Below are 27,567 nucleotides of genomic sequence, written 5' to 3' on the forward strand. Positions count from 1 at the left end.
TTCATCTGCTAAGCAGTATTTTTAGTCATATAAAAACATACATTATAAACCCACAGAAGCCATTTTTAAAACCACAACAGGTACTTTAATAAGGAAGTTATGAACAATAATCCAACATCTCAATAATCCAGTCATAATAACGCACAACACAAAACTAAACAAATCGCTGTGCGATAGCTAATAACTTTGAATAATCCCCCTCCATTCTGCGTAAGTGTGTGGGAATGGGAGCTTTAATCCGTGTTCCTGTGGGGTTCCCATTTTCCTCTATCAAAACCACATTGTTGGAATCAAAGCGAGGCGTCATCCGTTCTCCAGGCATTTTGTGTCCCACGATCAGTGCTTTCTTTTTCTGTCCTTTGATGGCCAATAAGACCATATCGCCCACTTTCCCCACTCCATTCTTGGTGTATACATGAATAACTTTAGGAGGACGGTGATAGGGGGTGTTCCCAAGAGGGCTGTTGTCCACCACTCTTACTCGAGTCAACTTCTGAATAGCCGCCACAGCTGCTGAAACACTGAAGGAACAAGAACATCTTATGATAAATGCATAAACAAGCTAAAAGACACACAAGCCCCCCCAGGAAACGCCATAACAGTGTTGTATGAAATCTTAAAATTTAGGCAGATTTCAGTTCACACTTGGACGTACCAGCATTTCATGTGGTTTCAGACAAAATGTTATCAGTGCATATGCGAGCATGCCAAAATTAAATTGGACCCCTTTAACCTAAAAATGAACTGGTGAGCCAATGGTGGCCCTGCAAAAAACAAAATGGCCATAGTCCACTTAGTGCGGTTTGCTTGAAGGTTAAAGAACTTCACAACTCACCATGAATACACAGTAGGGCAGCACAATAAAATGTATTTTTATTGTTACAAATGATGCTTTCATAATTTTGCTTAAAGAAGAGGTTAGATTTCTGTTAACATATTCCAAAAAGTCTTGTCATATCCAGTCAGAGGCTTTTTATTAATGATCTGATAATAAATAAGGCTATTAATAATAATCAATTGCTTCTCATGTCATCGCTGTGATGTCCGACAGCTTTATCAAACATTGCATTTTATGTCAATAAGCCAGCCAATAAGCCAGTCTTCCTGCACTTGGCAGATAAAAACAAACGACACCAAAGAATAGCTGTCCATGGGTTTGGGCAGTCTCAATAACAGGCAACCACAGTGGCATATTACATCACTAAGTCACGAGAGGCCATATGGTAGTGTTTTTACTGTGATTAAAAGATGAGGCCAGCAACTATGTGTGGTGAGATCACCATAATGCATGGACTTGTGTGTCTTACTGCCTTTATAAAAATGGAAACATATCGCTTTAGACGTATGCAAATGTTTGAAAATAAGTTAACATCTTCTACAAAGAAGACACTTAAATATCATATAAATTTCATATTTTAAGTGTTTTCCCTGTCAAGGATGTGTTGCCCTGTTTTCACTTAGAGAGAGAAAAAAAAAAAAACTTTAACCAGGGCTGGCCAAACGTTTTCATACAACTGTATATGATGAACACCACCACATAATTCATCATTACACAGGAGGAGGGCTGTGTTTTAAATCTGTTGCAGTGTGAACAGCTGGTTAGAATTAGAATTTACCATTTGTTCCCCTCCACGGAAATCTTTAGTGAAAGGCGAAAGATTTGTGCGTGAATGAAGAGAAACCCGAGGTTCTTGTTCAAGTCCACTTTACAGACAGCTATATATGAAAACCCAAGTATCAGAAATGCAACAACATGCAAATATTTCGCTCCATGTTTACATGTCTTTGCATTTTGTTGCATTTCTATATTTTGACTAGCTCATGATTTTCAGCATTACCACATAAAAATGACTTATTACCTGAAAGACCTGTAGTGTGCTGCTGCAGCTGCTGCTGGGACCTTACAAAGCATCATCTGTGAAAAGGCCATGCTGATCTGTCAAGAAAAGAAAGGCATTACTAGGATTGCAAGAAAATCTCTATGGTACTGCATATCATAAATATGTGTGACGTGAACGTGACGTGTTTTTGGTTCGTTCTGCTGTTTTTTACATTATGATGGCAATTAAGGCAGAATCCTTGCCCTCATTTAACCATGACGGTGACTCATTTTAACCATGTGACTGCACTGAATAAAAGTTTAAGGAAGAATATTTTCTCTGGTGGTTACTTTATTAAATATCACATTTTTCTCATGTGCAAGTTAAAATCTAGCTCCAACTCTTCATTCAGTGTCAGCATGTCTGGATCATATTAAGGCACTTCTACACCAGTGTTTCCCAACCCTGGTCCTGAAGGCCCCCTGGCCTGCACATTTTAGTATTTTTCTTACCCCACTACCACCCAGGAACATCTGTTAATTAACTAATTACCTAAATCAAGAGTGTTAAGAGGAGGTAAAGCACTAAAACATGCAGTGAAGCAGGCCTCCAGGAACAGTGGAGGTCAGAAAACACTGACCTACAACGAACTCTGTATTTAAGGGGGCAATCCAGTCCTATCCAGTAATCCAGTAACTAACATATGTTATTTGTTGTGTTATGTAACACTTTGTGGTGCAGCATTACGTCTCTCAACTTCACCAGTTTGACGGAATTCAAAATTTGTATCCTTCCACCAATGTCTCCCTACAATACCCAGCATACATTGTGCAAAACATCATCCGACCATTGGTAATCTCCCCCACCGCAATAAAGAAATGCAGTCATCATGGATGAGCAAAGCTTACATGATGTTCTGCTTAACAGCAGTGACGTTGGCCATATGTCTTACTTCTGCATTCGCCAACTAGCATTTTGTAAAGCCTGCTGTCATGTATTCACCGAGAGCACCTGTAGTGTTTCAAAAAGTCCTTCCACCTTCAAAGCGCATCATCTGAAGGGGGCGTTTCTTAGTCTTTAAACCAGAATCTCTCACATATTGTGCCATCACTGCATGTTTACAGCAGAGGTAGCAAGTTCATTTTTCATTTTAGCCAGAGTCCCTTTAAATATCCCTGCAGCGTCTCCTGAGGACACCTCCTTTCAGAATGATCAGCTAGCAGTTATTGAACAAGAATTTGCACCAAAAAGCTCACTAAATGCATTGCTTTACTCTTAAAAATGATTACTGAAGGGCTCTTTAGTAAATGCAACGGTTCTACTTAGAATTATGAGCTCTATATAGAACCGTTTCACGCTTAAACGGTTCTTTAGATTGATGGAGAATGTGTTGTATATGGTTCTACATAGAACTTTTTTTTCAAATGGTTCTATGTAGCACCAAAATGGGTTCTTCTACTGTTATGAGGTCGAGCTTGTAACAACAGAACCATTTTTGGTGCTATACAGAACCAGTGTCAAGCAGGTTCTACATAGAACTATGTACAACACCTTTTTACATCAATGTGAAAATCCTATTTCACTATGCAAAAAAATCATTTAATAATGAAATATAAATCTTGGTTCTAAACCAAACAACTGTCTTTAATAAAGTAAACCCTCAAATAGCTAAAAACGTTAAGAGTGTACGAGCTAGTTAACCTACGTTACTGCACAAGCTACCAGAGGTCATTCGTGTGTTCGTTCATTTTGAATATATTTCTTTATTCAGGTAAGCTACCAAGACGGTGTTCGCGATGGCGAATTAATCTCCTGAGCGTTAATTTATAAAGTACAGATAAAGCACAATATGTCTCAGTGTAGTGGCTCTACAACAGCTTACTGACTCAACAGCACTCGACAACAAACACCTGTGGCTAATGGCGAGCTAAGCTAAGATAAGATAAGCTAAGCTAAGCTACCTTCTCAGAAAGCGAAGACGAACGACCCGCTTTAGCGAGATTAGGTTAACGTTAGCTTGTCCCGATAAGATAGCTAACGCTAATTTAACGAATTCGCTTTTCCAATCTTCTACTTTAGTGTTAATTCCAGATAAATTAAGCCTCGTTTAGTCCAACTGGTCGACACAACACACGTATTCTCGACACTGCGTCCGCGTGATTTAACATAAATGAGCTAACAAGCTAACCTAGCAGGCGGGTGAACTCGGCATGCTGGCCCCGGAGGGCACCTTGAAAACACAAAATAATCTTTCTTATAATACAAATAAATACCTTGATTAAGAATTAGTTCATTTCCACTTCCTAAGCATTACAACCTCATCAAATTCACCACATTAAATCCTCCACCCCATCCTTCTTCACATTCAGAAATAGACCTCTGCTCACAGGTGGCGTGTATTTCAAAATAAAAGTCTTTGTGGGAAAGAAATGTAAAATAATACTCTGTTTATTTAAAGATCAATAACGTTGAATGACTTATGAAACAAATTCGAATAATTACTATTAAAAAACCACTGGACTGTTTTTTTAATGAACTTGTCCTGAGCGTGGCATCCAAAGAAAATTACAAACAATGAATTACACCTTGGCAAAAGGGAATTTAAATAAAAATTTTAAAAAATCAAGAATGAATTTTCAAAATAAAATTGAGATTGCTGTCATTTAAGGCTATTTTGTAGAATTAGACATCCATTAGTCTAAAATCTGTACAGTATCTATGTGGGCCAAAATGAAAGTAAGAGGGAAAACTGAAAATTGTGACTCCTTAACATGTGGGTCAAAAACCAAAGTGCAAGACATATACAAAGTGAATGAGAAAAAGGTTTTAAACTTACTTTACATTAGAGTTAGAGGTCTTTTAAAAAGGTCTGAAGATTAGCTGGGTTACACTGTTAATAACGCAATGCCAAGCAAGTAGTTTGTTTAAATATATACCAGTGCCAGTAGGCCGGTACGGATCATTCTGCTGAATTTATTTGAACTTTTAACTGACTTGCACTTTAGAGTAAGTAATCATTTTTGTGATTTAATGAAAAATATTGTGATTTTATATGTCTACAACTGTTTGAAGTTTTGTTTGCTAGTCCTTTACAGGCTAGTGTTTTTGACTAAATGGAATGTTCTATAATTTATTTAAAAAAATAAATGGGTTTGAACCAAATTACTGAGCCAATTTGGTAGAAAGATTTAAATGTTTCTCATAATGGGCTATTTAACATTGAGATAACAGTATATCTAATTTGTATTATCATGGATCCCTTTGGTCTTGTGGGTCCAAGGCGGTTGCCTACCTTTGCTCCATTGGCGGCATACTTTACTCCACACAAGCCGATACTTCGCATTGTGCATTTTGATCTGAGGCTTGTGTGCAGCTACTCATCAATGGAAACCCATTTTACGGGGATCTTAATACACATCTCTTGTACTGATGTTGCTTGCAGTTTGGAACCCTGTAGTACACTATATTGCCAAAAGTATTCAGTCATCTGCCTTGACAGGCACATGAACTTGAATGAGATTCCATTCTTAATCCATAGAGTTTAATATGATGTCGGCCCACCCTTTGCAGCTATAACAGCTTCAACTCTTCTGGGAAGGATTTCCACAAGGTTTAGGAGTGTGTTTCTGGGAATTTATGACCATTCTTCCAGAAGCACATTTGTGAGGTTAGACACTGATGTTGGATGAGAAGGCCTGTCTTGCAGTCTCCGCTCTAAATCATCCCAAAGGTGTTCTGCCTGGTTGAGATCAGGACTCTGAGTAGGCCAGTCAAGTTCTTCCACACCAAACTCACTCATCCATGTCTTTATGGATCTTGCTTTGATCACTGATGTGCAGTCATGTTGGAACAGGAAAGGGCCGTTCCCAAACTGTTCCACACAAAACATGCATATGAAATTGTCCAAAATCTCTTGGTCTGCTAAAGTATTAAGAGTTCCTTTCACTCGAATTAAGGGGCCAAGTCCAACTCCTGAAAAACGACCCCACACCGTAATCCCCCTCCACCAAACTTTACACTTGGCACAATGCAGTCAAGCAAGCACTGTTCTTCTGGCAACTGCCAAACCCAGAGTTGTTCATCGGATTGCCAGACGGAGAAGCGTGATTCGTCACTCTAGAGTCCAGTGGCGGTGCTTTACACCATTGCATTAGACACGTTGCATTGTGTTTGGTGTTGTAAGGCTTGGATGCAGCTGCTTGGCCATGGAAACCCATTCCATGAAGCTTTCTACGCTGTTCTTCAGCTAATCTGAAGGCCACATGAAGTTTGGAGGTCTGTTGCGATTGATTTTGCAGAAAGTTGCCAACCTCTGCGCACTATACACCTCAGCATCCGCTGATCCTGCTCTGCCATTTTACGTGGCCTACTACTTCGTGGCTGAGTTGCTGTCGTTCCCAATCACTTTCACTTTGTTATAATACCACTGAGAGTTGACTGTGGAATATTTCACGACTGGACTTGTTGCACAGGTGGCAACCTATCACAGTACCATGCTGGAATTCACTGAGCTCCTGAGAGATTCTTTCACTAATGTTTGTAGAAGCAGTCTGCAGGCCTAGGTGCTTGGTTTTATAGACCTGTGGCCATGGAAGTGAAAAAAAAATACTTTTGGAAATATGGTATAAGTGATGCAACAGTGGATATGCGTTTCAGCACTCAGCAGCCATGCTCTGTGAGTTAGTTGTTTTTGCCCAGACACTTCCATTTCACAAAGTAGCACTAACAGTTGACTGGGGCAGATCTGGCAGGGCAGAAATTTCATGGGCTTATTCATGGCAATGGTGGTAATGAATGACACTACCACATTTACAGTGACTGAGCTCTTCAATACAACCTACTGCTATAGAACCTAATTCTACTGCTATTGTCTATGTATGGAGATTGCCATGTGTTTAATTTTCTACATCTGTTAGCAATGGGTGTGGCTAAAATACGTGAAAGTGCTAATTAGGACAAGTGTCAGACTTTTGGTTAGATAGCATATATTCTAGTTAGCATATGTCTTTGTTTACAAGCTGTGATGGTCACACATATAACGCACAGTTTATAAACCTAATCCACTAATCAACTGATCTTAAGAAGAATTTTATTCTTAAACCCCACTTACACAGTTTTTATGAAGATTCTGACACTCACCAATGTTTTCTTATTTAGGGAATATGCATAATTCTGCAGTTAAGGAACACGTCATGAATCTGATGCAGTCTTTTTCTCAGGACATTTCTCAGGAACACAGAAAGATATTAGTGAATGAGGCCGAGTGTTTTTAAAGTGTGATGTGATTTTAATGCTAATAGCTGTGTGAACTTTACATTTTCCAAATTTCATAGCAACATAAAATTTTAGGGCCTGTCCCAACAGGCGCTCTAATCCCTCGGTCCTCCTTAAAGGAAGACCTCAGGGCCACAAGTATTGAAAGCATGTTTTTTACAAATTCTCAAATGCATTTTAAATCTGGACTGAATGGCTTTTTTCTCCATGTTGGTCAAACAGCTGTAAACAAACCTCCTCACTGGTTGGTTCTTGCTTGTATCTCAAGGAATACTGGGTAAGAAGCTGCTGCTGAGCCTGTATATGTGTGTTCCTTGCCAAAGTTGTGTGCAATTGCAGCAAACTCCAAGGGCTGGCTTCCCAGAAATGGATTCTGCCTAAACTGCCATGCTAGTGATGAATCTCCTTTGATTTTTTAATTCTAGGATTAGGGTTAATCAGGGTCTGGGAAACTGGCCCTGAGTGATTAAGTGAACCATTTCTTGTAATAACTTTCTGTGAAGGAGCTTGTACAGCACTAAACTCTTCAGACATCTGGTTCCTATCAGCACCACTGTAAAGAATTCTGACTTGATGAATTTTCTTACGAATGGTAAGAAAACCTAAACCCCTAAACCTAAACGTAGCCCTAAACTCAAAAGGCACTCTTTCAGCTCTATTAGTTTTTCCACTGTGAAAATGATCCATTCTATAAAACTTAGATGTATTGTAATTATTCATGGTGGAGGGGTAGATGCAAGGTGTTGTAAGGCAAAATAGTCTGCAATAAAAACTTATTTTTTCAGATTTTTGACTATTTTACCATCATCAACATTTCATATAAACACGCAAAAGACACATGTAGGTTCGCTGGTGGTTTTGGGTAATAAATAAAATGGCTATATTTGTGTTATATGTGGCGACCCCTGGTTCCTATCACCACTGCTGTAAAGAAATCTGAGTCTGTAATTTTCTCTACAAATTAACCACTTTACACCAAGCCACTTTGAATGACTTTGTTCACACATCAAGGACAGAATTATTGAGGAAATTATAAAAATTGGTGGAATTCTCCTTTAAGTGAACACGGCTAGCCTGGCCTCTTGAGGCTGGAAGACCTGTCACTCCAAAATCAGTTGAACAATAGACACCTCAGGTGAGCGTCTTCATCTAAGCCCCACACCCACTTGTAAAATGTGTTAAAAGCAAAAAACCTGCTTTGAGACATACTGCCCAGGGGTGCTCAAACTTTTGTGTACAACTTTATTTACATAAACTTTATAATGTAAAACATCAAATATTGTGTTTTGTAACTGTTTTCAATTTAATACAGGTCAAACAAAATTACTTATCACTGCTTCCTGTTTTTATTAACATTTCCATCCCATATTATTAACCTACCGTCCCAGCTTTACTGGAACCGAGGTTTTTAATTATCTGGATTTTAAAAATGATAATGAATATTTTGCTTGTGTTTTTTAAATATTATTTAAAACTTTTGACATAAAATTGACTCCATAACATTTTCCACAGTCCAAAGAGGCCATCTGAAAACAAGACCCCCCCCCCCCCCCAACACACACACACACGCGCGCGTTTGTCTTACATTACTTGTGAGGACGTACATTCATTTCTATTGCTTTTTCAAGTTAGACTACTCCTAAACCTAAACCTATCCCTAAACTCAACAGGCAATCTTTCAGCTCTTTAAGTTTTTCCAAAAGAAAGAATGCAATTTATGCTGAAACGAGCACATGCTAGAGTGAGGACCAGCAAACTGTCCTCACTTGTGCTAAACTGTCATGTCGTCCTATTACTGTGTGAGGACATGTGGTCCTCACAGTGACAGCAAGACAAGCGCGCGCACACACACACACACACACACATCCATCTATACACACACACACACACACACACACTTCCGGGACAGGCAGGGTATCTTTCCCTGCCATCTGAGCGGAGACAGGGCGAGGAAGAAGGAAGGAGGGAGCTTCTCCTGCACAGACATGTTCAGCAGTGAAGTATCCGAGTGAAAAACGTCTTTCTGAAGAGCGCAGTTCAGAGAGAAGACCTCAGCGCCCTGAGGACTTCAGCGCCGGAGAGAAAGCAGGAGTTTCTTTTGGAAGTGTGACGTGACGGGCAGTGTCAGTTTCTGCTGTCCCGCACACACACACCGCACACACACTGCCGTTGGAGCGATTAGGCCAGTAGCGCCAGCTAACCAGCTCGCTAGCTGTTTTAACCAGCGCTAGCCTGAACCGTCCTGGCCGCGGCGGTCGGTCTTTTTGTGGGATTTGAAGTGACATTGCGCTTTTCAGCTTTTCAGGACAACCTTGGACCTGGCCGTGTGATTCAGGGGGGAGTGCGAGAAGAGGTAAAACTGCTTTAAACCGATACTGTCCAACACAAAAGTTACTTCACGTCCTCGAAGTGGACGGAGCTTTTTCGCCAGCTTCTTGTTCGAATTTTCCCGTTCCACCTTAAATGGTGCAGCAGTTCCATTCGGGCGCGTGAGGCGCCAGAATGTAACTGCTGCACCATTTAAGGTGGCACTGGAGAGTTCGAACGAGAAGAAGCCGACTTCAGCCTCGTTCAAAGTGGATGGTAATGAATTTGGGACTGTTTGGAAAACCAAGCTGGCTAGTACTTCATATTCTTCCTTAGCCTTAGCTTAGCCAGCTAGCTATTTTTATATTCCAGCTGCTGTGTCTAAGCTAGGTTAGCTAGGTTAACTACACAGAGGCTAATAATAGTTAACTACAAACATCACGGAGTGACGAGCTGAATAGCCACGTTTGTCGTGTAGTTATTTTTGCCCGACTTGGGTCATTTAGACAGCTCGTTTGGGTTTCGCTGGGCCGGCTGGTTGGGGAAGTTCTTCCCTAGTTTCAGTGTAGCTGATTGGTTTTCCACACGAGTCCCAGTCAAGCTTCTGAAATGCTAACGGGCTATATTTAGCCAGCCCTTCGCGCATAGCTAATGTTAGCCGCTTGCGTGTGATATGACAGTGTTAAGTGCGGTCTTTGTGAACGGCCCTCCTGAGTGAAGAAAAGGCATCACATCGTTCATTATGCAGCCGATTAAACGAATCGCGTAGTGAAGCAGATCCTTCAGGACTTTCACCTAAAAGTAGCGTTATAACTTAGATTTTTAACCTCAGGCGATAAAGCCCCACCTGGATTTTATACACCCATTAATGGTTTATCTGCTTATATGAAAGTGTCTTCACTCAGCCATGGTAACATGTGGCATAATATCCATAGCAGTGGCGATGTTTTATGGCGATGAAAGCTGGATTGATTTAAAGGATTTTATGGCTTGGCGAAATAGCACGAGGCTATGTTCGGCATGTTGTTGCATTAAAGGGGAGCTCCATCTGTTTTTCAAAATTTGTTTCTGACTAGAGGTTTAAGGTGTGAATTCAATCAGAATAATTTGGCGTGAAATGTTCTCCTTTAGACCAAAAAAGCTACCGAGTCGCAGTTGTTCACACTGGTGGTGATAGGAACCAGACGTCTGAAGTGTTCTGTGCCTCTAAAAGCTAACACCTTTTTTAAGTGCCGTAGGATAGTTGTGAATGTTTTGTCTGATGCCCGATACGTAGTTTTATGATAGTTTTGGCCTTACATTGATGCTGGAAGTGTTCATGCAGGGTGTTGTAAAGCAAAATGGTCCCTAAAGAAAACTAATTTCTTCAGGTTTACACCGATTTTATTATATTCATCATCAACATTACATGTAAAAACTTAAAAGACACCACTGTAAAGTGATCTGAGTTGTTACTTTTCACAGTTTCACATTAAATCACTCCGAGCGACTGGACTATGCAGAAATTAAAAAATATAAAATTGATGTTCTGTTTTAATTTTCAGTGTTGTTTGTTTTGTAAATGACTGTCAGCCTCTGATGCTTCAGCACATCACTCTTTCAAATAATATTTCAAGTGTGTTTTTATTAAAGAGGTCCAAATGCCGATAGCAGGTTTCCCATATGACAGCATTGCTGATTGGGTTGAGCTAGTTTTGGGAAAGGAAACAGATGTAGAGCTGTGTCATCTTTGTTTTTTTGTCCATAGCGCTCGCCTTGGCGGCTGGCCCCGGCGAATGCCACACAGTTGATTAATTCATGTACATTTAGCAGACCCTCTCATCTAGAGAGGCAGATGCCAGTTGCGAGCACAGCCCCCATTCACTGAAGTGCTTCCAGAGCACAGTTGTATCAGCAGTACATTATGAGCTGTGAGGGACCTCTTGTTTCATAGCCGGCTTTTCTGACCACTAACCTTCCTTCTCAGGGTGGTGTCTGAGTACTGCAGGGCTTTGCAGTGCTGGAATTCAGCGGTACTGAAAGCGGTGCTGCAAAAAATGAATGTGATGCTTGTTATTTCATCGACTAATAATCAGTTAGCGGCTTAAATGAGGTCTGTAAATACGAAGAGCTGTAACAATGAACTGGTTGACAATGTTCTGACAAACTGGGGTCCTGTTCATCGGCGACTAAACGACCACCACAGAAAAAAGGCGTGTCGGCTATATTACTCTTTTGGCTGCGGCATTATTTTACTAGTTTAACATTTTATTGTGAGAATTCCTTAGACAAGCTCGTGTGAATACCATGTTTTCAGGATGAGCGTTTTATTTTTTTTAAGTTGTATGTGTTCAGCTGGCCTAATGTGACCAGGTGAGTGTTCAGTGGTTTTTAAAGTCGTTAGAAAGTACTTTTAATTAACAGAAACTGATGGAGCTTGGAATAGGCCAGTGGATGTTGTTAGTAATGTAAAATGATTGGCTTTAGCTCATTCTGACAGGTCATTTGCAGTAAGAGCTGAGTGTCCCCAGGAAGTAGTTTGTTTTGTCAGAATACCACCATGGAAGGAAAATTCCCATTTTCTGACCATTCGGCTACACCTTTAGATTCTACACCAGCGCGGGGCCGAAGATAACGTTGTGGTTCTGTGGAACGATAAATAAAAAATATATTGTATGTGACTTAGACGTGAGCGTCTATATAAAATATCGCAATACTTTATTTTCATAATACATGATATGTTCTTTTTCAGACATGTGATCAGTTGGAGCAGAGAACAAAATAACCAGCAGTGCTACATATTAAAAAATACTATAAAAGATTGTAAACACTGATTTTTAAAAAAAAATTTTATTCAATATTTCATGTTTTGTTTTGCCCTAAAAACAGTTAAAGTGGACAAAATGATCTCTCTTTATAATGAAACATGCGGTTGGCCAGTGTTTTCATAAACACTAACAAAATCCACAATATGTTCAGAAAAGCATATTATTGTATTGTTTATATATATATATATATATATATATATATATATATATATATATATATATATATATATATATATATATATATATATATATATATATATATATAATACCACCCCCCCCAATATTGCCCAGCTCTAATGTGACTGTCCTTAATAAAAAATGCTCCCAGTCTTTAATATGTTTTAACTTTCAGCCACAATTGTTTTTTCTTTTCTTTCTGTTCACGTAGATACGACATTAAATGATTTGAGACCGTCTTAAGGTTACTCTAAGTAGGACGTAATTTTGAAAATTGAAAAAATTGACAACTAAAATATTTGTTGGTGATTTGTTCTTTTTAATTTTTTATTGTTGATGTTACTGATTAATTGGTTCATCCCTGATTTAACTAAACATGTCCTTAATTGAGTACTTTTTCCATTCACTTTTACTTTTCCACACAGAAGTAGCACAGTAGTACATTACCAGGTATTTTTGGCAGGGCTCGGGGAGAGATCCACAAGTATTAAACTTTTGCCGTTTACTCGGAATCACCTGCCATATCAGTGAACTTTGTAGGTGTGCAGTTACTCACTGTAGCACAATTGATGCTACACAATTTATCCCCATCCATCAGTGGACATGGACCACCACTGATATTATATAATTTGGGTGATGGATCGTTCTCTAGTGACATGCGCTGGTACAAGTGTATCAGGTGAAAATGCCAATACGTTTCAGTAATTATTTTTCCTGTTTGTGAGTTAAAGCCACACTGAGGAACAGTAGAACCACAAAGTGGCAGCTGAGAGTTTTAAAGCACAAAAGCAGGAATCTGGGACATGCTCCCCTACTTAAGTTTGTATATATAGCACTGAAGGCAAGAGACTAACATCATTTTGCTAAAAGAGTTGTTTCTTATTGGTTTGTTTCTAGAACATTGGAATAAATTCTAACTTACAAAGGAAATATTTCAGTGTAGTTTTGCTGTACTGTGAAAAAGCATCCAGAACATAGAGCTAGTTAGCTGGGTAGTAGCATTTTGCTGCTGTTGGAACAAAAGCTTGTTTCTCCAAAATGGTAACTTTACGGGAAAAGGAATAAACATACTTATACTTAATAAACATACTTACTTTCAATGTAAGTCATTGAAACCCAGCTTTCCAAGTCATTTTTGGCCATTTATTTTGGTCCATCCTTCATGAAATTTACACACAATATAAAGGCCAACATGCATTTTCAAACTGTCAAAAACTGAAAATCGACAAAAATGGAGGTACAAGGTTTTGTTTTGACAACAGTGATATATTTGTTACAAAAGAACTATTAACAGTACAAAAAAATAAAAATAAACAGTACATTGTAATTCTATGACTTTTGAGTGCCCTCTCTTTGAGGAAGTCTATTGTTTACAGTTTGCATCCACTACCTAGTTTATCTAATCAGTCTTTCATTAACTTAAATCGAATGTGTTGCTGATGGAATTTACAGATACTTGAAATAGCCTGGAAACCAGTAACCTAAACTGGTGTTTACCAAGTTGTAACCAAGAACATTTTTTTAACCCCCCCAAAAAAAATCTTGTATTTATTATGGACACACAGTGGTTTGCTTGAAAAGTATTTAACAATGTACAGATTTGACTGATACTTCAAAATGATGTTTTTGCTGTATTCATTCACTCCATACAGCTTTGATAATTTAGACTGAGTTAGGTCTGTAGCAGAGCTCTGTCCTTCGTGCTTTGTTGGTGTTCCTAAAAACACAGGAATGACTTTGACCACCTGGCAAATGTTTTTCCCCACCCTGTCCCTGTTTGTGGGGGGTGGGCTTCTTCCAAAATTATCAATCCTTATTATTCCTTCCTTTAGCTTATCTTCATTAATGTTTCTCTTATTACCTTGTCATTTGTTTCTTCATGCTTTGCTCAGTTAATTTCATGATGTGTGATTGATGAATGTGTTCAATATGCGTTGAAGGCGCTTCTGTAGAAGTGCTGTCGCTGTTGGCCAGTTAGGGCAGGCCTGAGCATGATAACCATTGCCTAGTTAATCGGAAAACCTTATTTGAAAACACATATGTGCCTCTTTTTGTCTTATAAATTCTGTACAAATGTTTAACTTGGGAATCGAATAGGGGTGTGAGTTCTGAATGTGTTTGAAATTAGAGAATCGGAAAGGGTTGATGAACGGCTTATGGGTTAACCTCCTGGAAGGGAGAAAAACAACCGACCCGAAAAAGGAATTTGGCTGAAATTAATGAAGGCTTAACTTATTAGGTGACAGCATTCGGTTTAGCTTGGGTTTCATGTTAGGTGAGTGACTGAGTGTTTGTGCTGATGAGGACCCGCGGAACCTAGTTGACATCAGTTAGTTAGCACTAAGGACAAGTTACTTCCAGACTGCATTGTATCTGCCTTCTACCTCACATTCTTAATGGTGCATATGCTTGGCAACCTGCTTAGGTGAAAGCACATGTGATTTGTGTTGATAAAGGGTAATGTAATAATACACTAACTTACTTGCAGATATAGGTAAACACATTTTACCTTTTATACGAATACCTGAATAATGATTTCAGTATTCCAGTACTGGCACTACAAATAATGAAATGAGCCATTGTTCATTTTTGTATGGAGCTCTTAGCCTGCTGTCTCAGCTAGCACAAGCACCATAACCAGCACCTCTCTATTGTCCTCGTTACTGTCTAGTAATTGTTGTTAAGTTGATGGTTTAACGTTTGAGCGATACTGTTGATAAAAAAAAATTGTCCTTGTTTATTTTTTTCATTATATGAATTGTCACTCAATTTATTTATTAGTTTCTTTATTTGTTTAATAGAGACATCCATCCATCCATCCATCCATCCATCCATCCATCCATCCATCCATCCATCCATCCATTTTCTAAGCCGCTTCTCCGTCAGGATCGCGGTTAATAGAGACTTGTGAAACAGAAATCTGACACCTTCATAAAGAAATTGTCCAAAATCCACATGATTACTGTTTTACTGCCCACCCCAGCTTCAGCAGGCATTCGGGGTGGCTTGTGAGGTTATGTTGAACAGATATCCAGATTTGCTGTGCAATTACTTATAAATTAAAAACGGTCAGTGTAGTTTTCATTGGTTTATTTGTACATAAAATTCAATGCACTGTAAATGAGCTCTGTAAGTAAAAAATGCCCTCCTAGATCTAGTTCTGTATTTTTTTGACTGCTCTCAGGACTGCTGCCAATTTACAGGGGGATCACCCGCTCCCCACTACATTGATCTAGATCACTCAGACCCTTATTTAGATAGTAATAACTATGCTGTAATGTTGTCTATATAGACTTTGTTAGGTCATTTGCAACTGGCAGTGCGTATTTATACTGATCTGACAGTCAGCGAAGGCATTTGCACATTTTCCGTTTTGTGAAGCTGAAGAAATACAGAGTGACTAATACTCTCTGCTTCTACGATTGGGAGCAGATCTGGTTTGCCGTTTCCATCAAAACTGGCTTCAAGAGTGCTTGAGAAGATTAAAGCTGGGGTAAATATGGGAATGTTTCACCCTTGGTTGTGTCGGACAGTGGTTTTAGTTGAGTGGTTTAGCAGAGTCTATTCAGGATGGCAAAAATACCATGTTAAATAAAACTAGTTATCATAATAAATAATAAATGGCTGATAGCAACATTTAACAAAAGACTGAAAGATTCTGTATAGAAGATTGACTGAGATGGTGAAACTCACCTCCTGTCTATGGAAAATTTGCAGTTTTTGACTTGAATTAAGTTTAATGGGGTTCACAAAATTGCAGTGAAAACTGTCTGTTGTCTACTTTTCCTCATATGAGATCCTCAGATGAATGTGTTGTGTAAATGGAAAAACATTTCCTTTACATCCTTTCCAGTTTTGGGAGGGTACCCAGTGTCCTTTGCTCACTAGAGTATTATGTAGGTACTTTTATTTGTGAAGCACTGCCAACTGCCTTGTGGAGAGCATACTGGGTAAACCAGTGGGATAAAGAACGGGTAGCATCTCTGTCTCTTTTCTAATTTGCCTAACATCATTATTATAAGCTCCACAGTCTGTTCTACTGTTAACCACCTAACTGTAATCAAATTGTTAGGCTTGGTGGTCAACTTTAATTAAATCTCTTCTTTCTGTGAACTGACCAGTTGCCCTGCAGAATCCTAGGTGTTTGTGTTGGTACATGTTTGGTAAAGTAGTAGTTTGGTAAAGTGGAGTACATATTTTTTTCTTGCTTTTTTCCTTGTAACTGTGTTGATTTTGTAAGCAGAAACCTACATTTTCATACATTTAACCATCCAGTCTGTAAAAGGCACAGACAACACTGAAAGTGAGAATAGTCATTGCTTCAGAAGCATTTTTTACAGGCCAGTAATTCAGAACAGCATAGTTTTGTAAGTGGCTATTTAGCCTAATGGTTAATGTACTTTTTCGACAAGTGGGAGATCAGGGTTCAAAAGCACTGGTTGGGCTTCTAAAGCTACGTTCCTGCCAATCTAATTACGTCACTACGCCCTTAATGTTGTGTTTATTGTGGAAACATATCGCAATATTGAGAGAAATGTAATTTATCATCTAACCATAGCCCTAGCAGCTATAGTGCTTCTGTGCTTCAGAACAGTGTTATAGTCCTCTGGGTCCTCTATGTGGTCCACTTTTTGCTCTGTCCTAGTTCCCAACATAGCAGTCAAGGACACTGAATACCAGGTACGTTTTTGCTGGGAGCTGAAAGAGAGAGAGAAATAATATACCCATCATTTTCACCCACTATTAATCAAGTAATTAGATTTTTTTTAAAGGCCTAACAGTAACAAACTCTTTAAAATAGCTTAATGGAAAAGCGAATAAGCCTTTTAAAAAATGCAATAAAAAAGTTTAAAAACATTAAAATGTTTGAAACATTGAGTGGTGAAAATGCTTGTGAGAGGGGTGTCCATCCGGCCCTGTTTCATGCTTTGAGAGGCAGTGGGAGAACTTAAAATATGCAATATCAGGGTATCTGCACAAGCAGTGAGAGCTTCCCATTCAAGTCCCTGCGCAGTGTTGTAGTAAGATGTGGTTGCTCAATATACACTACTTATCCAAAAGTTGGTAAACGGGTGCTCATCCAGCGTTTCTTCCAAAATCCGGGGTATTAGTAGGGTTATTGTTAGGATTCGATTGTACTCAGCCACGAGAGCATGAGTGAGGCCAGAAGCTGATGTTGGATGTTTAGTTCTGGATCACAAATGTCACTCCAGCTCATCCCAAAGGCCTTGGATGGGGCTCCATGACTTCAGAGAGTGCAGCTCTGCTGCTCCAGAGTACAGTACTGTGGGACTTTATGCTCCTCTAGCTAATACTTGGCACTGGGCATAATGACTGTAGGCTCATGTGCAGCTGTTTCAGATCATCTTATTCTTTTGGCAGTGCTTTTCTTTGGAGGTTACAGGCTGTGTTTGTGCGACTAAATGCCTGTCAGCAATGAATGCACATGAAAGCAGCTGAATTCACTAAAAGCAAGGGGTGTTGGCATACTTTTGAATATATATTGTATATACAGAAAAGTTGCATTGAGTGTGCTGTATGAAACTGTAGTTGTGAGCGTGCTGTACTACAGAATTAGGTAAAGCAGTATGAAAAGCAAATTTCAGAAATGAATAAAGCAGGAATTTTGAGCAATTCTTTTAAAGTTCTAGGTATGTAGAGCGCTGGAATACTCAAATTGTTTAAAATCTCTTAAAGTCTTCATCATGTGGAAGTGTGTTAGGGTAGACTTGCTAATTCAGTTTTTTTTATTGCAAATATCTGTTCATTTTGAGAGCAAATAGCATAAGGCTGTAAAACATTCATGTGCATCTCACTTTCTTCTTTGCTCTGTGAAAGGTGGAATACTTTTGTGAGGAAAATATTCTTGCTATATATGGCATCTGTCTCTGCAATGCTGTGGCAAGGTTGTTGAGGCAGAAACATTGTGGAGTGCATAGGTTTGGCATCTGCTGTTTGATGCTTGATGTGTTTGGCAGATATTAGGTGGTTTGTTTCTCCCAGAAACTACCCACTTATTTATTTTTTCTTGACATGGACTAAATTGTCCTCTGTTTCTTTGTATTTCCAGAACACTACGAAGCAAGTTAGATCACAATTTGGCTGTGGAACAGTCTTTGTGGAGCCAGAAACAGAGGAACAGACATGGGAACACCAGGATCAGGACGAAAACGTGCTCCGATCAAGGACCGCTTTTCAGCTGAGGATGAGGCCTTAAGTAGCATAGCACGAGAGGTAAGTGCTTTCTCTCTCTTCTTTTTCTTGAGATGCTACAGTGTGACATTTTGTGTGCACATGAATTCTGTGTGTGATCGTGTCTGACCAAAGCTGTTCTGGTAAAGTTTTATCCAACTTTCCATATACAAAAGTATTGGGACTCATGCACATTACACCTACAGGAGCTTTAACGACATCCCATTCTAAATCAGTAGGCAATAATATGGAGTCCTTCCCCCTTTGCAGCTATAACAGCTTCCGGGAAGCTTTCTACAAGATTTTGGAGTGTGTCTGTGGGAATTTTTGCCCATTCATCCAAAAGATCATTTGTGAGGTCAGATACTGATGTTGGACGAGAGGGCCTGGCTCGCTCTGTTTTACTTCATCGCAAATGTGTTTGATGGGTTTGAGATCAGGGCTCTGTGCAGGCCAGTCAAGTTTTTCCACACCAAACTCATCCAGCCATAATTTTATGGACCTTGCTTTGTGCACTGCGGCTCAGTCATGCTGGAACAGAAAAGGTTCTTTCCCAAACTGTTACCACAAAGTTAGAAGTGTACAGTTGTCCAAAATGTCTTGGTCTGCTGAAGCCCTGAAAAACAATCTCATAGCATTATCCCTCCTCCACCAAACTTTATAAACGGCACACTGTAGTCAGGCAGGTAATGTTTCCTCGTATTCACCAACCTCAGACTTATCTATCAGACTGTCAGATAGGGAAGGACAGAAGTTTCACATACTGACTTGTGGCAGTGGTGGCTTCCCTTGATGGTGCTATGTTTAGTCACCAAGCTTATCAGTACAACCCATTCTACTGCCAGCGTTTGTCTATTGAGACTGCAGTAAAGACATTTATTGTGTAAAATATTAAAAACAAAACTGAGCAATATGTAGATAAATCTATGTCAGTATTACTTTTTAGCACTATCACAGTGGGCCTGGCAAAAGTGGTGCTAAATGTTTAATTGTTTCATGGCTTTTTATTTAGCAGGTTTCTGTTTTGAATTTTCCATTCCACCTTAAATGAAGCATCAGTTGCATTCTGGCACCTGTACAGGTGCCTGAATGTAACTGCTGCAGCATGTAAGCATTTCAGGTAAGAAGCCAACTTGAGCTCAAATTTCTCAATTCATTTGTTTCATACATGCATCCTGTATGCTTGTGCTTTCGTCCATGAGACATTCTACTTCAGTACCATCTGGTCCACGATGTATTTCATGCACAAGGCCCCAAGACCGTGTGATACAGCACATTGAGTCAGATAAGCAAAACTTTTATATTGACAGAAAGCAACTGTCCCTGCTTTGTATTTTTCATATTTACATGGCATTGCTTTGTTTCTGAACTGAAAAGTAATGTTTTTCATATGGTTGGCTGTGATGAAAAAGTAAGTGCTTGCTGTGTCATTGTTCTTATAATCTTAAATGCATGTGCACTACAAAAAATTAACAGCTTCTGACTGTTGATGCAATTTCCAAAAAAAAAAAAAAAGGTTACCTGAAATAGTCGGTCTGCCTCCACAAGACCCTGATGGCCCTGATGGGTCTTTAGAGTTGTTTACGTTCTGCAACCCCGAACGTGTTAACCTGTTCCGGAGAGGATTAGTAGTGTAGTATAAGTTGCTGTGGCTATATATCCTTGTTAAAAAGTAATCCAACATCATGACATGGAAAATCCAGAATTGGATAGAAAAAGCTTAAAGTTAGCTGGCCAGTGACTGCAGACTGTTTTGTTTTGATTGAAATGGTATTGAACATGGTGTCTAGACCTGATGATGAAAACAATTGATGAAAACAACTCTGTGATACAACTGATAAATATCTCTGAATTGTTCTCTGAAAAATGGTTTGTCATCATAAAGGATACGCCAGGCAACATGTTCACACTCAGCTCTGGTTTGTCTGAGATGTGCTGATATGTGGATATTCAGGTTCTGCCAGTGTGAGCTACAATTGTGCCTTAGAAAGTAGGACTCCCTTTGCAAAAGCAGTGGCTTGTAAAAGTTCAGTTAGAGCCCCAGCACTGAGCCAGCATTATATACATCTACTGCACCAGTATCTGCTGGTGCCCTTTCTCTGTGGCACTGTTGGATAAAATTAACTTAACTGAAAGAAAAAAAATGGATAGAGATTACATCAGACATTACTCACATTTGGCAGTACCTGTATTGGGTTTATTCATATGTTACCAGTGTTAAAGCATGAATATGGACAGAGAACTTCACATTCACCGTTTGGTCTGGTTGTTCTTTAATAGCAACTGCTGTGTTTGTCTGTCAAAGACTGGCAAAAAAAATCTTAATCAGCCTAATTACAAATTCTCAGTTTTTGTTCAGAATATCGAAATATACAGTACGCTGTTCATTTTGAATTATATTTATTGTAAATGCATACTAAAGAATGTTCTATTAGGATAGGTCTTGTGCCTTTTTCATGTATTTAATTTTAACCATCATTAAATTAAGACCTGTCTGATTATATAGGTTAGTTGATTAATAACAGATGCTATTGTAGTGGTTTTATCAGTATGGTGAAAATACCGCAGATGACATGCCAGTATTCAAGATTCAATTTCACAATCTGAAACGTTTGGTTTTGCCCCTAAGGAATCTGATATGCCCCCCACCCACCGGTTATTTATGACAGCAACACAGAAGATAGAATTTGGATACAAAGTCATGTGTCCACAATGTGTCCCAGTCTAAGTTTTAGCATGAGAATGACCTAGCACAAAAATGTCCTTTTTATGAAAGTAACTTATGTAACAATATGAAAAATAAGGGATAATAAACCCAGAAGGAGTTATGGGTAACACTATCCCAAGTGCTAGAATATTTTTATTATTTAAGACTGTTAGTTTCCTGTGTTTATTTTTTTAAGAAGTATTTTAAAGAAGCAAGCATGTGAGCTCATTCGGAGCACAGTTCAGATAAGTAAATGTGTCTTATATGTAATGATCAAATCTCTTTCTGTTATTACGCTTCTAAACTTGGGAACTCAGTTCCAGCTTTTATTAGACACTTAAATTTTATTACACAGCTGAACCTGTGAAAATATCAGTTCAATTTAGCTTTTAAATGTGTACTTCTCCTTTTGTATTCATCTTTTAGAAAATTCTTTTTTTATTGCTTAATGTGATTAATACTATTAACTTTCATTTGTTTATTTTTTTATTTAGATTGCTGTTACTGACTGGTAGCTAGAAAAGCAGTAGCTTTTTTTCCTTTTTTAACACAACATTCAAAAATTGGACGTTTACCCGAAAGCAGTACAATAAATTGCAGAAATAACCACGTTTTTGTGTTGACCTTAAAGGGTTAAACTGCAAACTGACCCCAATAAGGTGTTAAATTATTATTATTTTTTTTTAATTATTTTGGCACAGAAATTCATACCCATGCATGCCTAGTTTGAATCTGTCTGTTCTGCCTGAAAGTAAAATAGAGCACTGTGCATATTCAGGTTGGAGGATGTTCGAAGTTTGCCGCGTGCAGTCACTCTGATACAGGTTTCTGGAGTCGTGTGCTAGTTGTTGGTGTGTGTTTCTGCTGCAGGAGCTGCTCAGATTTCTAGTTTCAGTCTCATGATGAAGGCACAGATGGGCTAGATGCACAGGCTATAGATAGGTCAGAGACACTGGACTCTGACTGGACACTGGACCAGGTCATACTGTCAGACAGTCCAACAGGTGCAGATCACAGAGTGCAGACCACATACACAAATCACAGCACACCACACACATCAGTCCTCTTCTAACTGGCACACTTGCAGTCACTCGGCCCTCTTTTGCGCATGCCCAGGATCATAAGGCTGTGGGGTGGTCCACATCTCAGTTTGGTCTTCAGAGTGGTGCTCATGAGCGCCCTCTATTCGCTTGTAGAAGATGATTGTCCGCTTGTGGATATGACTACAGGCAAGAAAGGGCTGCTGTAGAGGAGTGGTGCTTTGTATGAATGATGCTATATAATGTGAATAGTAAGGGGTAAAAATAAAATATAAATGCATGTAATTAGTTGGCCCACATAATCTACATTATAGAATATGTAATCCTGGGTCTCAGCTGTTATGAGATGGGCTGTATATCGTTTTAGTTGGAACAAAAACTCCAAACTCCAAAAACATATTTTTACAGGTGAAGGAAAAATCATTTGATTAAACTTTAATTGAAACTGATGCAGCAAAGTTATTTTTAATTTGGGACCATTGTGTTGATCCATTTATTCCCATTGAAGGTTTTGTCCTGAAAGTGTCTTGTACTGCATTTTGACTGTATATAGGTTATATATCGCTGTTGTTGGAACAAAACCTTGTCCAAATTCCTTCTCCTGTTTAAAAAAAAAAAAAAAAAAAAAAAAAAAAAAAAAAAAGCTTTACTTTTAATGTAAGGCAATGGAACCAGACACCTTTCTAATCAATTTTGGGCCATTTCTTTTGGTCCATTCATCATGAAAGTTTGACAAAATATAAAAGACAAAAGATACATTCAAATTATGCAAAAACTGGAAAATGACAAAAATGGAGATACAAGGTTTTGATCTGAAGGCAGCGATATGATGGGCTTGCTTTGGATTTCTTTTTTCGAGTGGTTTTTCAGTGTTTTGTAGTTTGCCCTGGCTATATTTGAAGTACATTTATGATGATTATATATCAGGGATCGTGTATGTATGTATGTATGTATGTATGTATGTATGTATGTATGTATGTATGTATGTATGTATGTGTGTGTGTGTGTATATATATTTTATGCTCCACCTTAAGAGAAATGGCAGTTGGATTCTGTCACCTGTACAGGCACCGTTTAATGTGGAATGATTTTTGATAAACATATATGTATATAATATATTTTATTTTATTTTATTTATTTTTTAAACAAAATGCATCAATGTATATGAATATGTTTGCCATTAAAAGTGTAGTTTCTTTTTAAAAGCTGTGAGAGGGTCCGGTGATTTCAGGCTTGAGGTTGGTGAAGGTAAAGCTTTACCCGGTTTACCCTCCCTTTCCAAAACACTGAGCCAAGCCCAAAATACCAGTGTTTTTTAAAAATGGTTTTGGCCTGGTCAGACTCCAGATTTAAACCCTGTAGAGAATATCTAGTCTCACATTAAACACAAACCAGCTTGACAGTGTCCTTCAACTGTTTGAAGCCAACAGTGCTGAGTGGAACAATATTGACTCTTATTTCTGTAAAAGGCAAGTTTACCCACAAGACTTCAGTGTTTGAAGAAACCAAAAGCTTTTCCATACTAAGCTACTTTATTTTTTTAAATGTTTAGATCTTGTAATAATTCACTGACCAATGATTATGTTCTTAAGACTTTTAAAAGCTTAATGGCCCTCTAGAAATACTGGTGTAAATGTACATATTCCGCAGTTATTTACAGAGCATACTTCATACATGCAGATTGTGAGCCCACAAGTGCAACATTAACCTAATTAGAAGAGTCATAGATTTATGTTCCCTGCTGCTTTAAGCTGTCCAACTGTGGCTAACTGTGATGTCCGGCATTGTGAAATGCTGTTTATGATTCTAGTGTAGGTGCAATCAAAAATTAAATCACAAACATGGTTTTTGTGTCTTTTGTTCTCTAGGCAGAGGCCAGACTTGCTGCAAAGCGGGCTGCCAGAGCAGAGGCACGAGACATCAGAATGAGAGAGCTGGAGCGGCAACAGAAAGAGGTAATAAACATCTCTGCTGTTTTAGAGGGTTTAGGACCATTCTACAAATTAGAATGGCTAACTGAAAGTTAATTTCCAAATCGGAAGTGTTTCGATTGAGCTCTAGAGCGATTTGAAGGCTTTCCATTATTTTTGAAAGTTTGATTATTATTACTCTGGATGTTAACTCTGGAGGCCTGTAGTGTGAAATAGTCAGCAGTGTAACTGATCAGCTGATTCAGGCAACAACCAATTAAAGACCTTGCACAGTGAAATCAGGCAAAGAGACATGTTTGCGCTTCACAAGTGCAGTTGCTCCGAGAAGATAGTAGCCAGGTGAATGAGCAAGTGATCTTTATCATGTTTGGAGCAGAAATTCCCTTAAAGCGCAAGCAAGTCTAGCCGAGTTTCAGCTTTGATTGCAGCGTGTGCTTTTGTGTGCTTTTGTGCACAAACATGTGAAATGTGCCCTGAATTAAAAAAAAAAAAAGAGTGAGAGAATATAGACTGATGTTAAGTGTGATATGCTCTCCGATTTCCATTTTATTTTTTACTTGTGTGATGTACATTTGACTCATTTGACTTTGACTGAATGAGATCCAGTTCAGAAATGCCACTTTCATTTTTATATTTTTTAATGTTAAGATACTCAGCTTTCTTTTTTCACTTCAGCTGCTTGTTTTTGAAGTAGTTGTCTTTTGCACCTGTTGAAACTGTTTTAAATATAGTTGTGTTGTGCTGTTTTTTATTTTGTTTGATTACATGATCCTACAAAATGTAAGACAGAGCCATTCTGAAAACTGAATATTGGTCAATCGTAGTCACTGATGTTAAGTGTTGCAGCAGTTTTATGATCTGAGGTTTTGTCTTAGCATTGCTCACAGGACTCTGATTACATCATCTGTCACAAAATAAACCTACTTTCAGATTTTCATGTGGACGATTTGACAATGAGATGGCTGGGTGAACAGCAAAGAATTTCTGGTTGAGAACTTTGTAGAAGAGGGTGTGTCTGACTAACTGTGGCCTAAAAATAGGCTTATCTTTCAAGATATGAACACAACGTATTCTCCCACCACAGTTGCTGTAAATATTTTTTTACCATATCTTGTGATTTATAATGATGGTAAATAAAAAAAAAATACAAAGAAAAGGGAATTTCATTGACGTCTTGTAATCCAGGCTGTGCGTTTTCATGCTCTGTAGCTAGTACAGAACCTTCTAGGCAGGATGGACAGCATCTGAAGTTTAGCTTTTCTAATACAGAAGTGATTCTGTGGCTGGAAGTAAATTGTGGCTGTTTTTCTGGAATGGTGAGATGTATTTGTGGGTTTTTATATTCTGCTGTTCTGAATAATGTCTGAAAATATATTGTTACAGATCTGACTGACATTTCTTTTTACAGTAGTGCAAAAAGCAGTAACAAAGCAGCGTTGACAGTGAGGTCAAACTAATATTTTGGTAAAATACATGTGATCTAAGAGTTGTCATGCTCTGTTTGCATGATTTACAGTAGTTGGGTTTCAGATGATGATTTTATTTATTTTTTTAATTAAATCTTGCCACTTTTGCACTTGAGACCCCATAATTTTCTATTATATTGTTCTGAGGAAATGTACAAAGATTTTTCTTCTTGCCTTTTCCTTACAGCTCTCTTATCGCCACACCTCCTCTAGTAGGAAGTGGGGGCAAATTCACCAGTGGATGGTATGAAATGAATTAGATAAGTTTGAACATGCATGGGTTTTTTTCCACCAAGCTAATGATGGGATTCATTATGAGTCTCTAACATGTGTTTCAAAGAGCAGGCAAAACCACTCCTGTTAACAGTATGAATAACTTGTGTGCAGTGTCAGCGTGTTTGCTTAACAGAGGTTTCCTGTGGAGTTTGACTTTGGTTCCAGTGTGTGGTGCCATGTTATAGGATTTTGTTTCATTTACAGTTTGATTTTTTGAGAGATATTGTTTACTCAGGATGATTATTTTGAGCAATGGTAGTTGCTGCTGAATGCATCACTAATTTAGATTCACATTTAATAAAAACAAAAGTAAAGCTGTTTGTTATTGACCTGAAATTACACTTATGTCTGATGGTGTCTTATTGCATGATTCAACCTTTGTACAGAAGGGTGTGTTTGCATGTACTTAGATTAGCGTTACAACGATTACCACAACACCATGATGGCAGCGGGCCGACAACAGTGGTGGACGCATCACAGTGGTGATGTTTACTTTTCTTTTTCTTCTTTTGCCACAATGCAGCTCAGTGAAATGCATTTTAACCACTCTGCTTCTGTGCCAGTGTACTGCCTCCTGCTTTATCCTTGTGGCCTTTTTGGCAGCATGCAGCCAGCACTGCCATTGCGGTCATGCGCACATGCTGCACAGTTCAATGCTTCGCTTTCAGTTTTCATGTTGAGTGTGGCTCGAGCACAGAAGAGTATTTTATGAGTCACTCATCACGTTTGTCACTCATTGACAATTGCTTGTAAAAAAAAACAAAAAAAAACGATTTATTCATTTTTAATTGATTAGTACTGGAAATATACATAGCATGGCTTTTAATTATAGATTAATCTAATAAAACGGTCTCACGTAATCTAGACTTCTACTATAAATTGAACCATAAATGTCATTTTAACATAGGAGCAAATTTATTTATTGAATAACAAATATCAATAATATATTAATACAGTTCAATTATAAAAAACAAATAGTATTTTCTTACATTGCCAACAATTGTAATTCTGTAGTTCTGTAAGTATTCTAAGGGAAACAAATATAGATAAATTGCAACAACCAAAAGACTTTATTTTATATGAGTGGATCATTAATATTAGAAGACAAGGCTTAGATGAGCGTATTATGAAATCTAACTGAATAAATAAGAATACAGAAGAATTAATAAATAAAATATTTTAATTAATTTTTTTTATCATCTGTACAGTTTTTTTTTTTTTGTCTGTATTATCCTACTTCTCCTAGTGATACCAAAAGGATTAGGTTTCTTAGTATATGAGCCTAAAATATCACTGGTATGTGTAATCATATCAAATACTCCTCACGATCCCTGAATATAGCATGAGGGATAAAATACACAGACGTTTGTTCTTAGTTGAAAATTTTCTTTAAATGTTGGTTTCTTTAATGTGGAGTTCTCACCGAATGAAGTGTATGTGATTGTCTTCATCGAAATAGTCAACGTGGTGGAAAGAACATCGAACTATTCTAGAATAAAATATATTCTAGAGTAAACTTTTATTTATTTATAAACAAGATCAACATACCAACATTTAAACTGTAGACTTT

At 38.3% G+C, this 27,567-nt stretch overlaps 2 protein-coding genes and 1 non-coding gene across 17 annotated transcripts in view; 1 reads left to right on the plus strand and 2 right to left on the minus strand.

Annotated features, from left to right (window-relative positions):
* Positions 1-62: 62 nt before the first annotated feature.
* On the minus strand, positions 63-4,226 carry mrpl14 (mitochondrial ribosomal protein L14). The gene is made up of 3 exons (XM_017695414.1): positions 4,094-4,226; positions 1,860-1,936; positions 63-521 (listed from the first exon to the last, which is right to left on the minus strand). The coding sequence occupies exons 2-3, from the start codon at positions 1,928-1,930 to the stop codon at positions 155-157; spliced, it is 438 nt and encodes a 145-aa protein (XP_017550903.1). The 5' UTR covers positions 1,931-1,936; positions 4,094-4,226; the 3' UTR covers positions 63-154.
* Positions 1,576-1,690, minus strand: LOC119263539. Its single transcript, XR_005130341.1, has one exon. It is a non-coding gene; the product is annotated as a U5 spliceosomal RNA (small nuclear RNA).
* Positions 4,227-8,986: 4,760 nt separating the features above from the next.
* The window catches only part of lrrfip2 (leucine rich repeat (in FLII) interacting protein 2), a 56,679-nt gene continuing 38,098 nt past the window's right edge, over positions 8,987-27,567 (plus strand). For 6 of the 15 annotated variants that reach the window (XM_017695400.2, XM_017695402.2, XM_017695403.2 and 3 more), the window contains exons 1-4: positions 8,987-9,447; positions 18,456-18,619; positions 24,193-24,279; positions 25,909-25,965. In XM_017695400.2, coding sequence (XP_017550889.1) covers positions 18,530-18,619; positions 24,193-24,279; positions 25,909-25,965 — 234 coding nt within the window. In that variant the 5' untranslated portion in view covers positions 8,987-9,447; positions 18,456-18,529. The remainder of the gene's footprint in view (positions 9,448-18,455; positions 18,620-24,192; positions 24,280-25,908; positions 25,966-27,567) is intronic. The other 9 variants (XM_017695407.2, XM_017695404.2, XM_017695406.2 and 6 more) reach the window with 6 other exon arrangements.

The sequence above is a fragment of the Pygocentrus nattereri genome, chromosome 5 (assembly GCF_015220715.1).
Source record: "Pygocentrus nattereri isolate fPygNat1 chromosome 5, fPygNat1.pri, whole genome shotgun sequence".
NCBI lineage: Eukaryota > Metazoa > Chordata > Actinopteri > Characiformes > Serrasalmidae > Pygocentrus > Pygocentrus nattereri.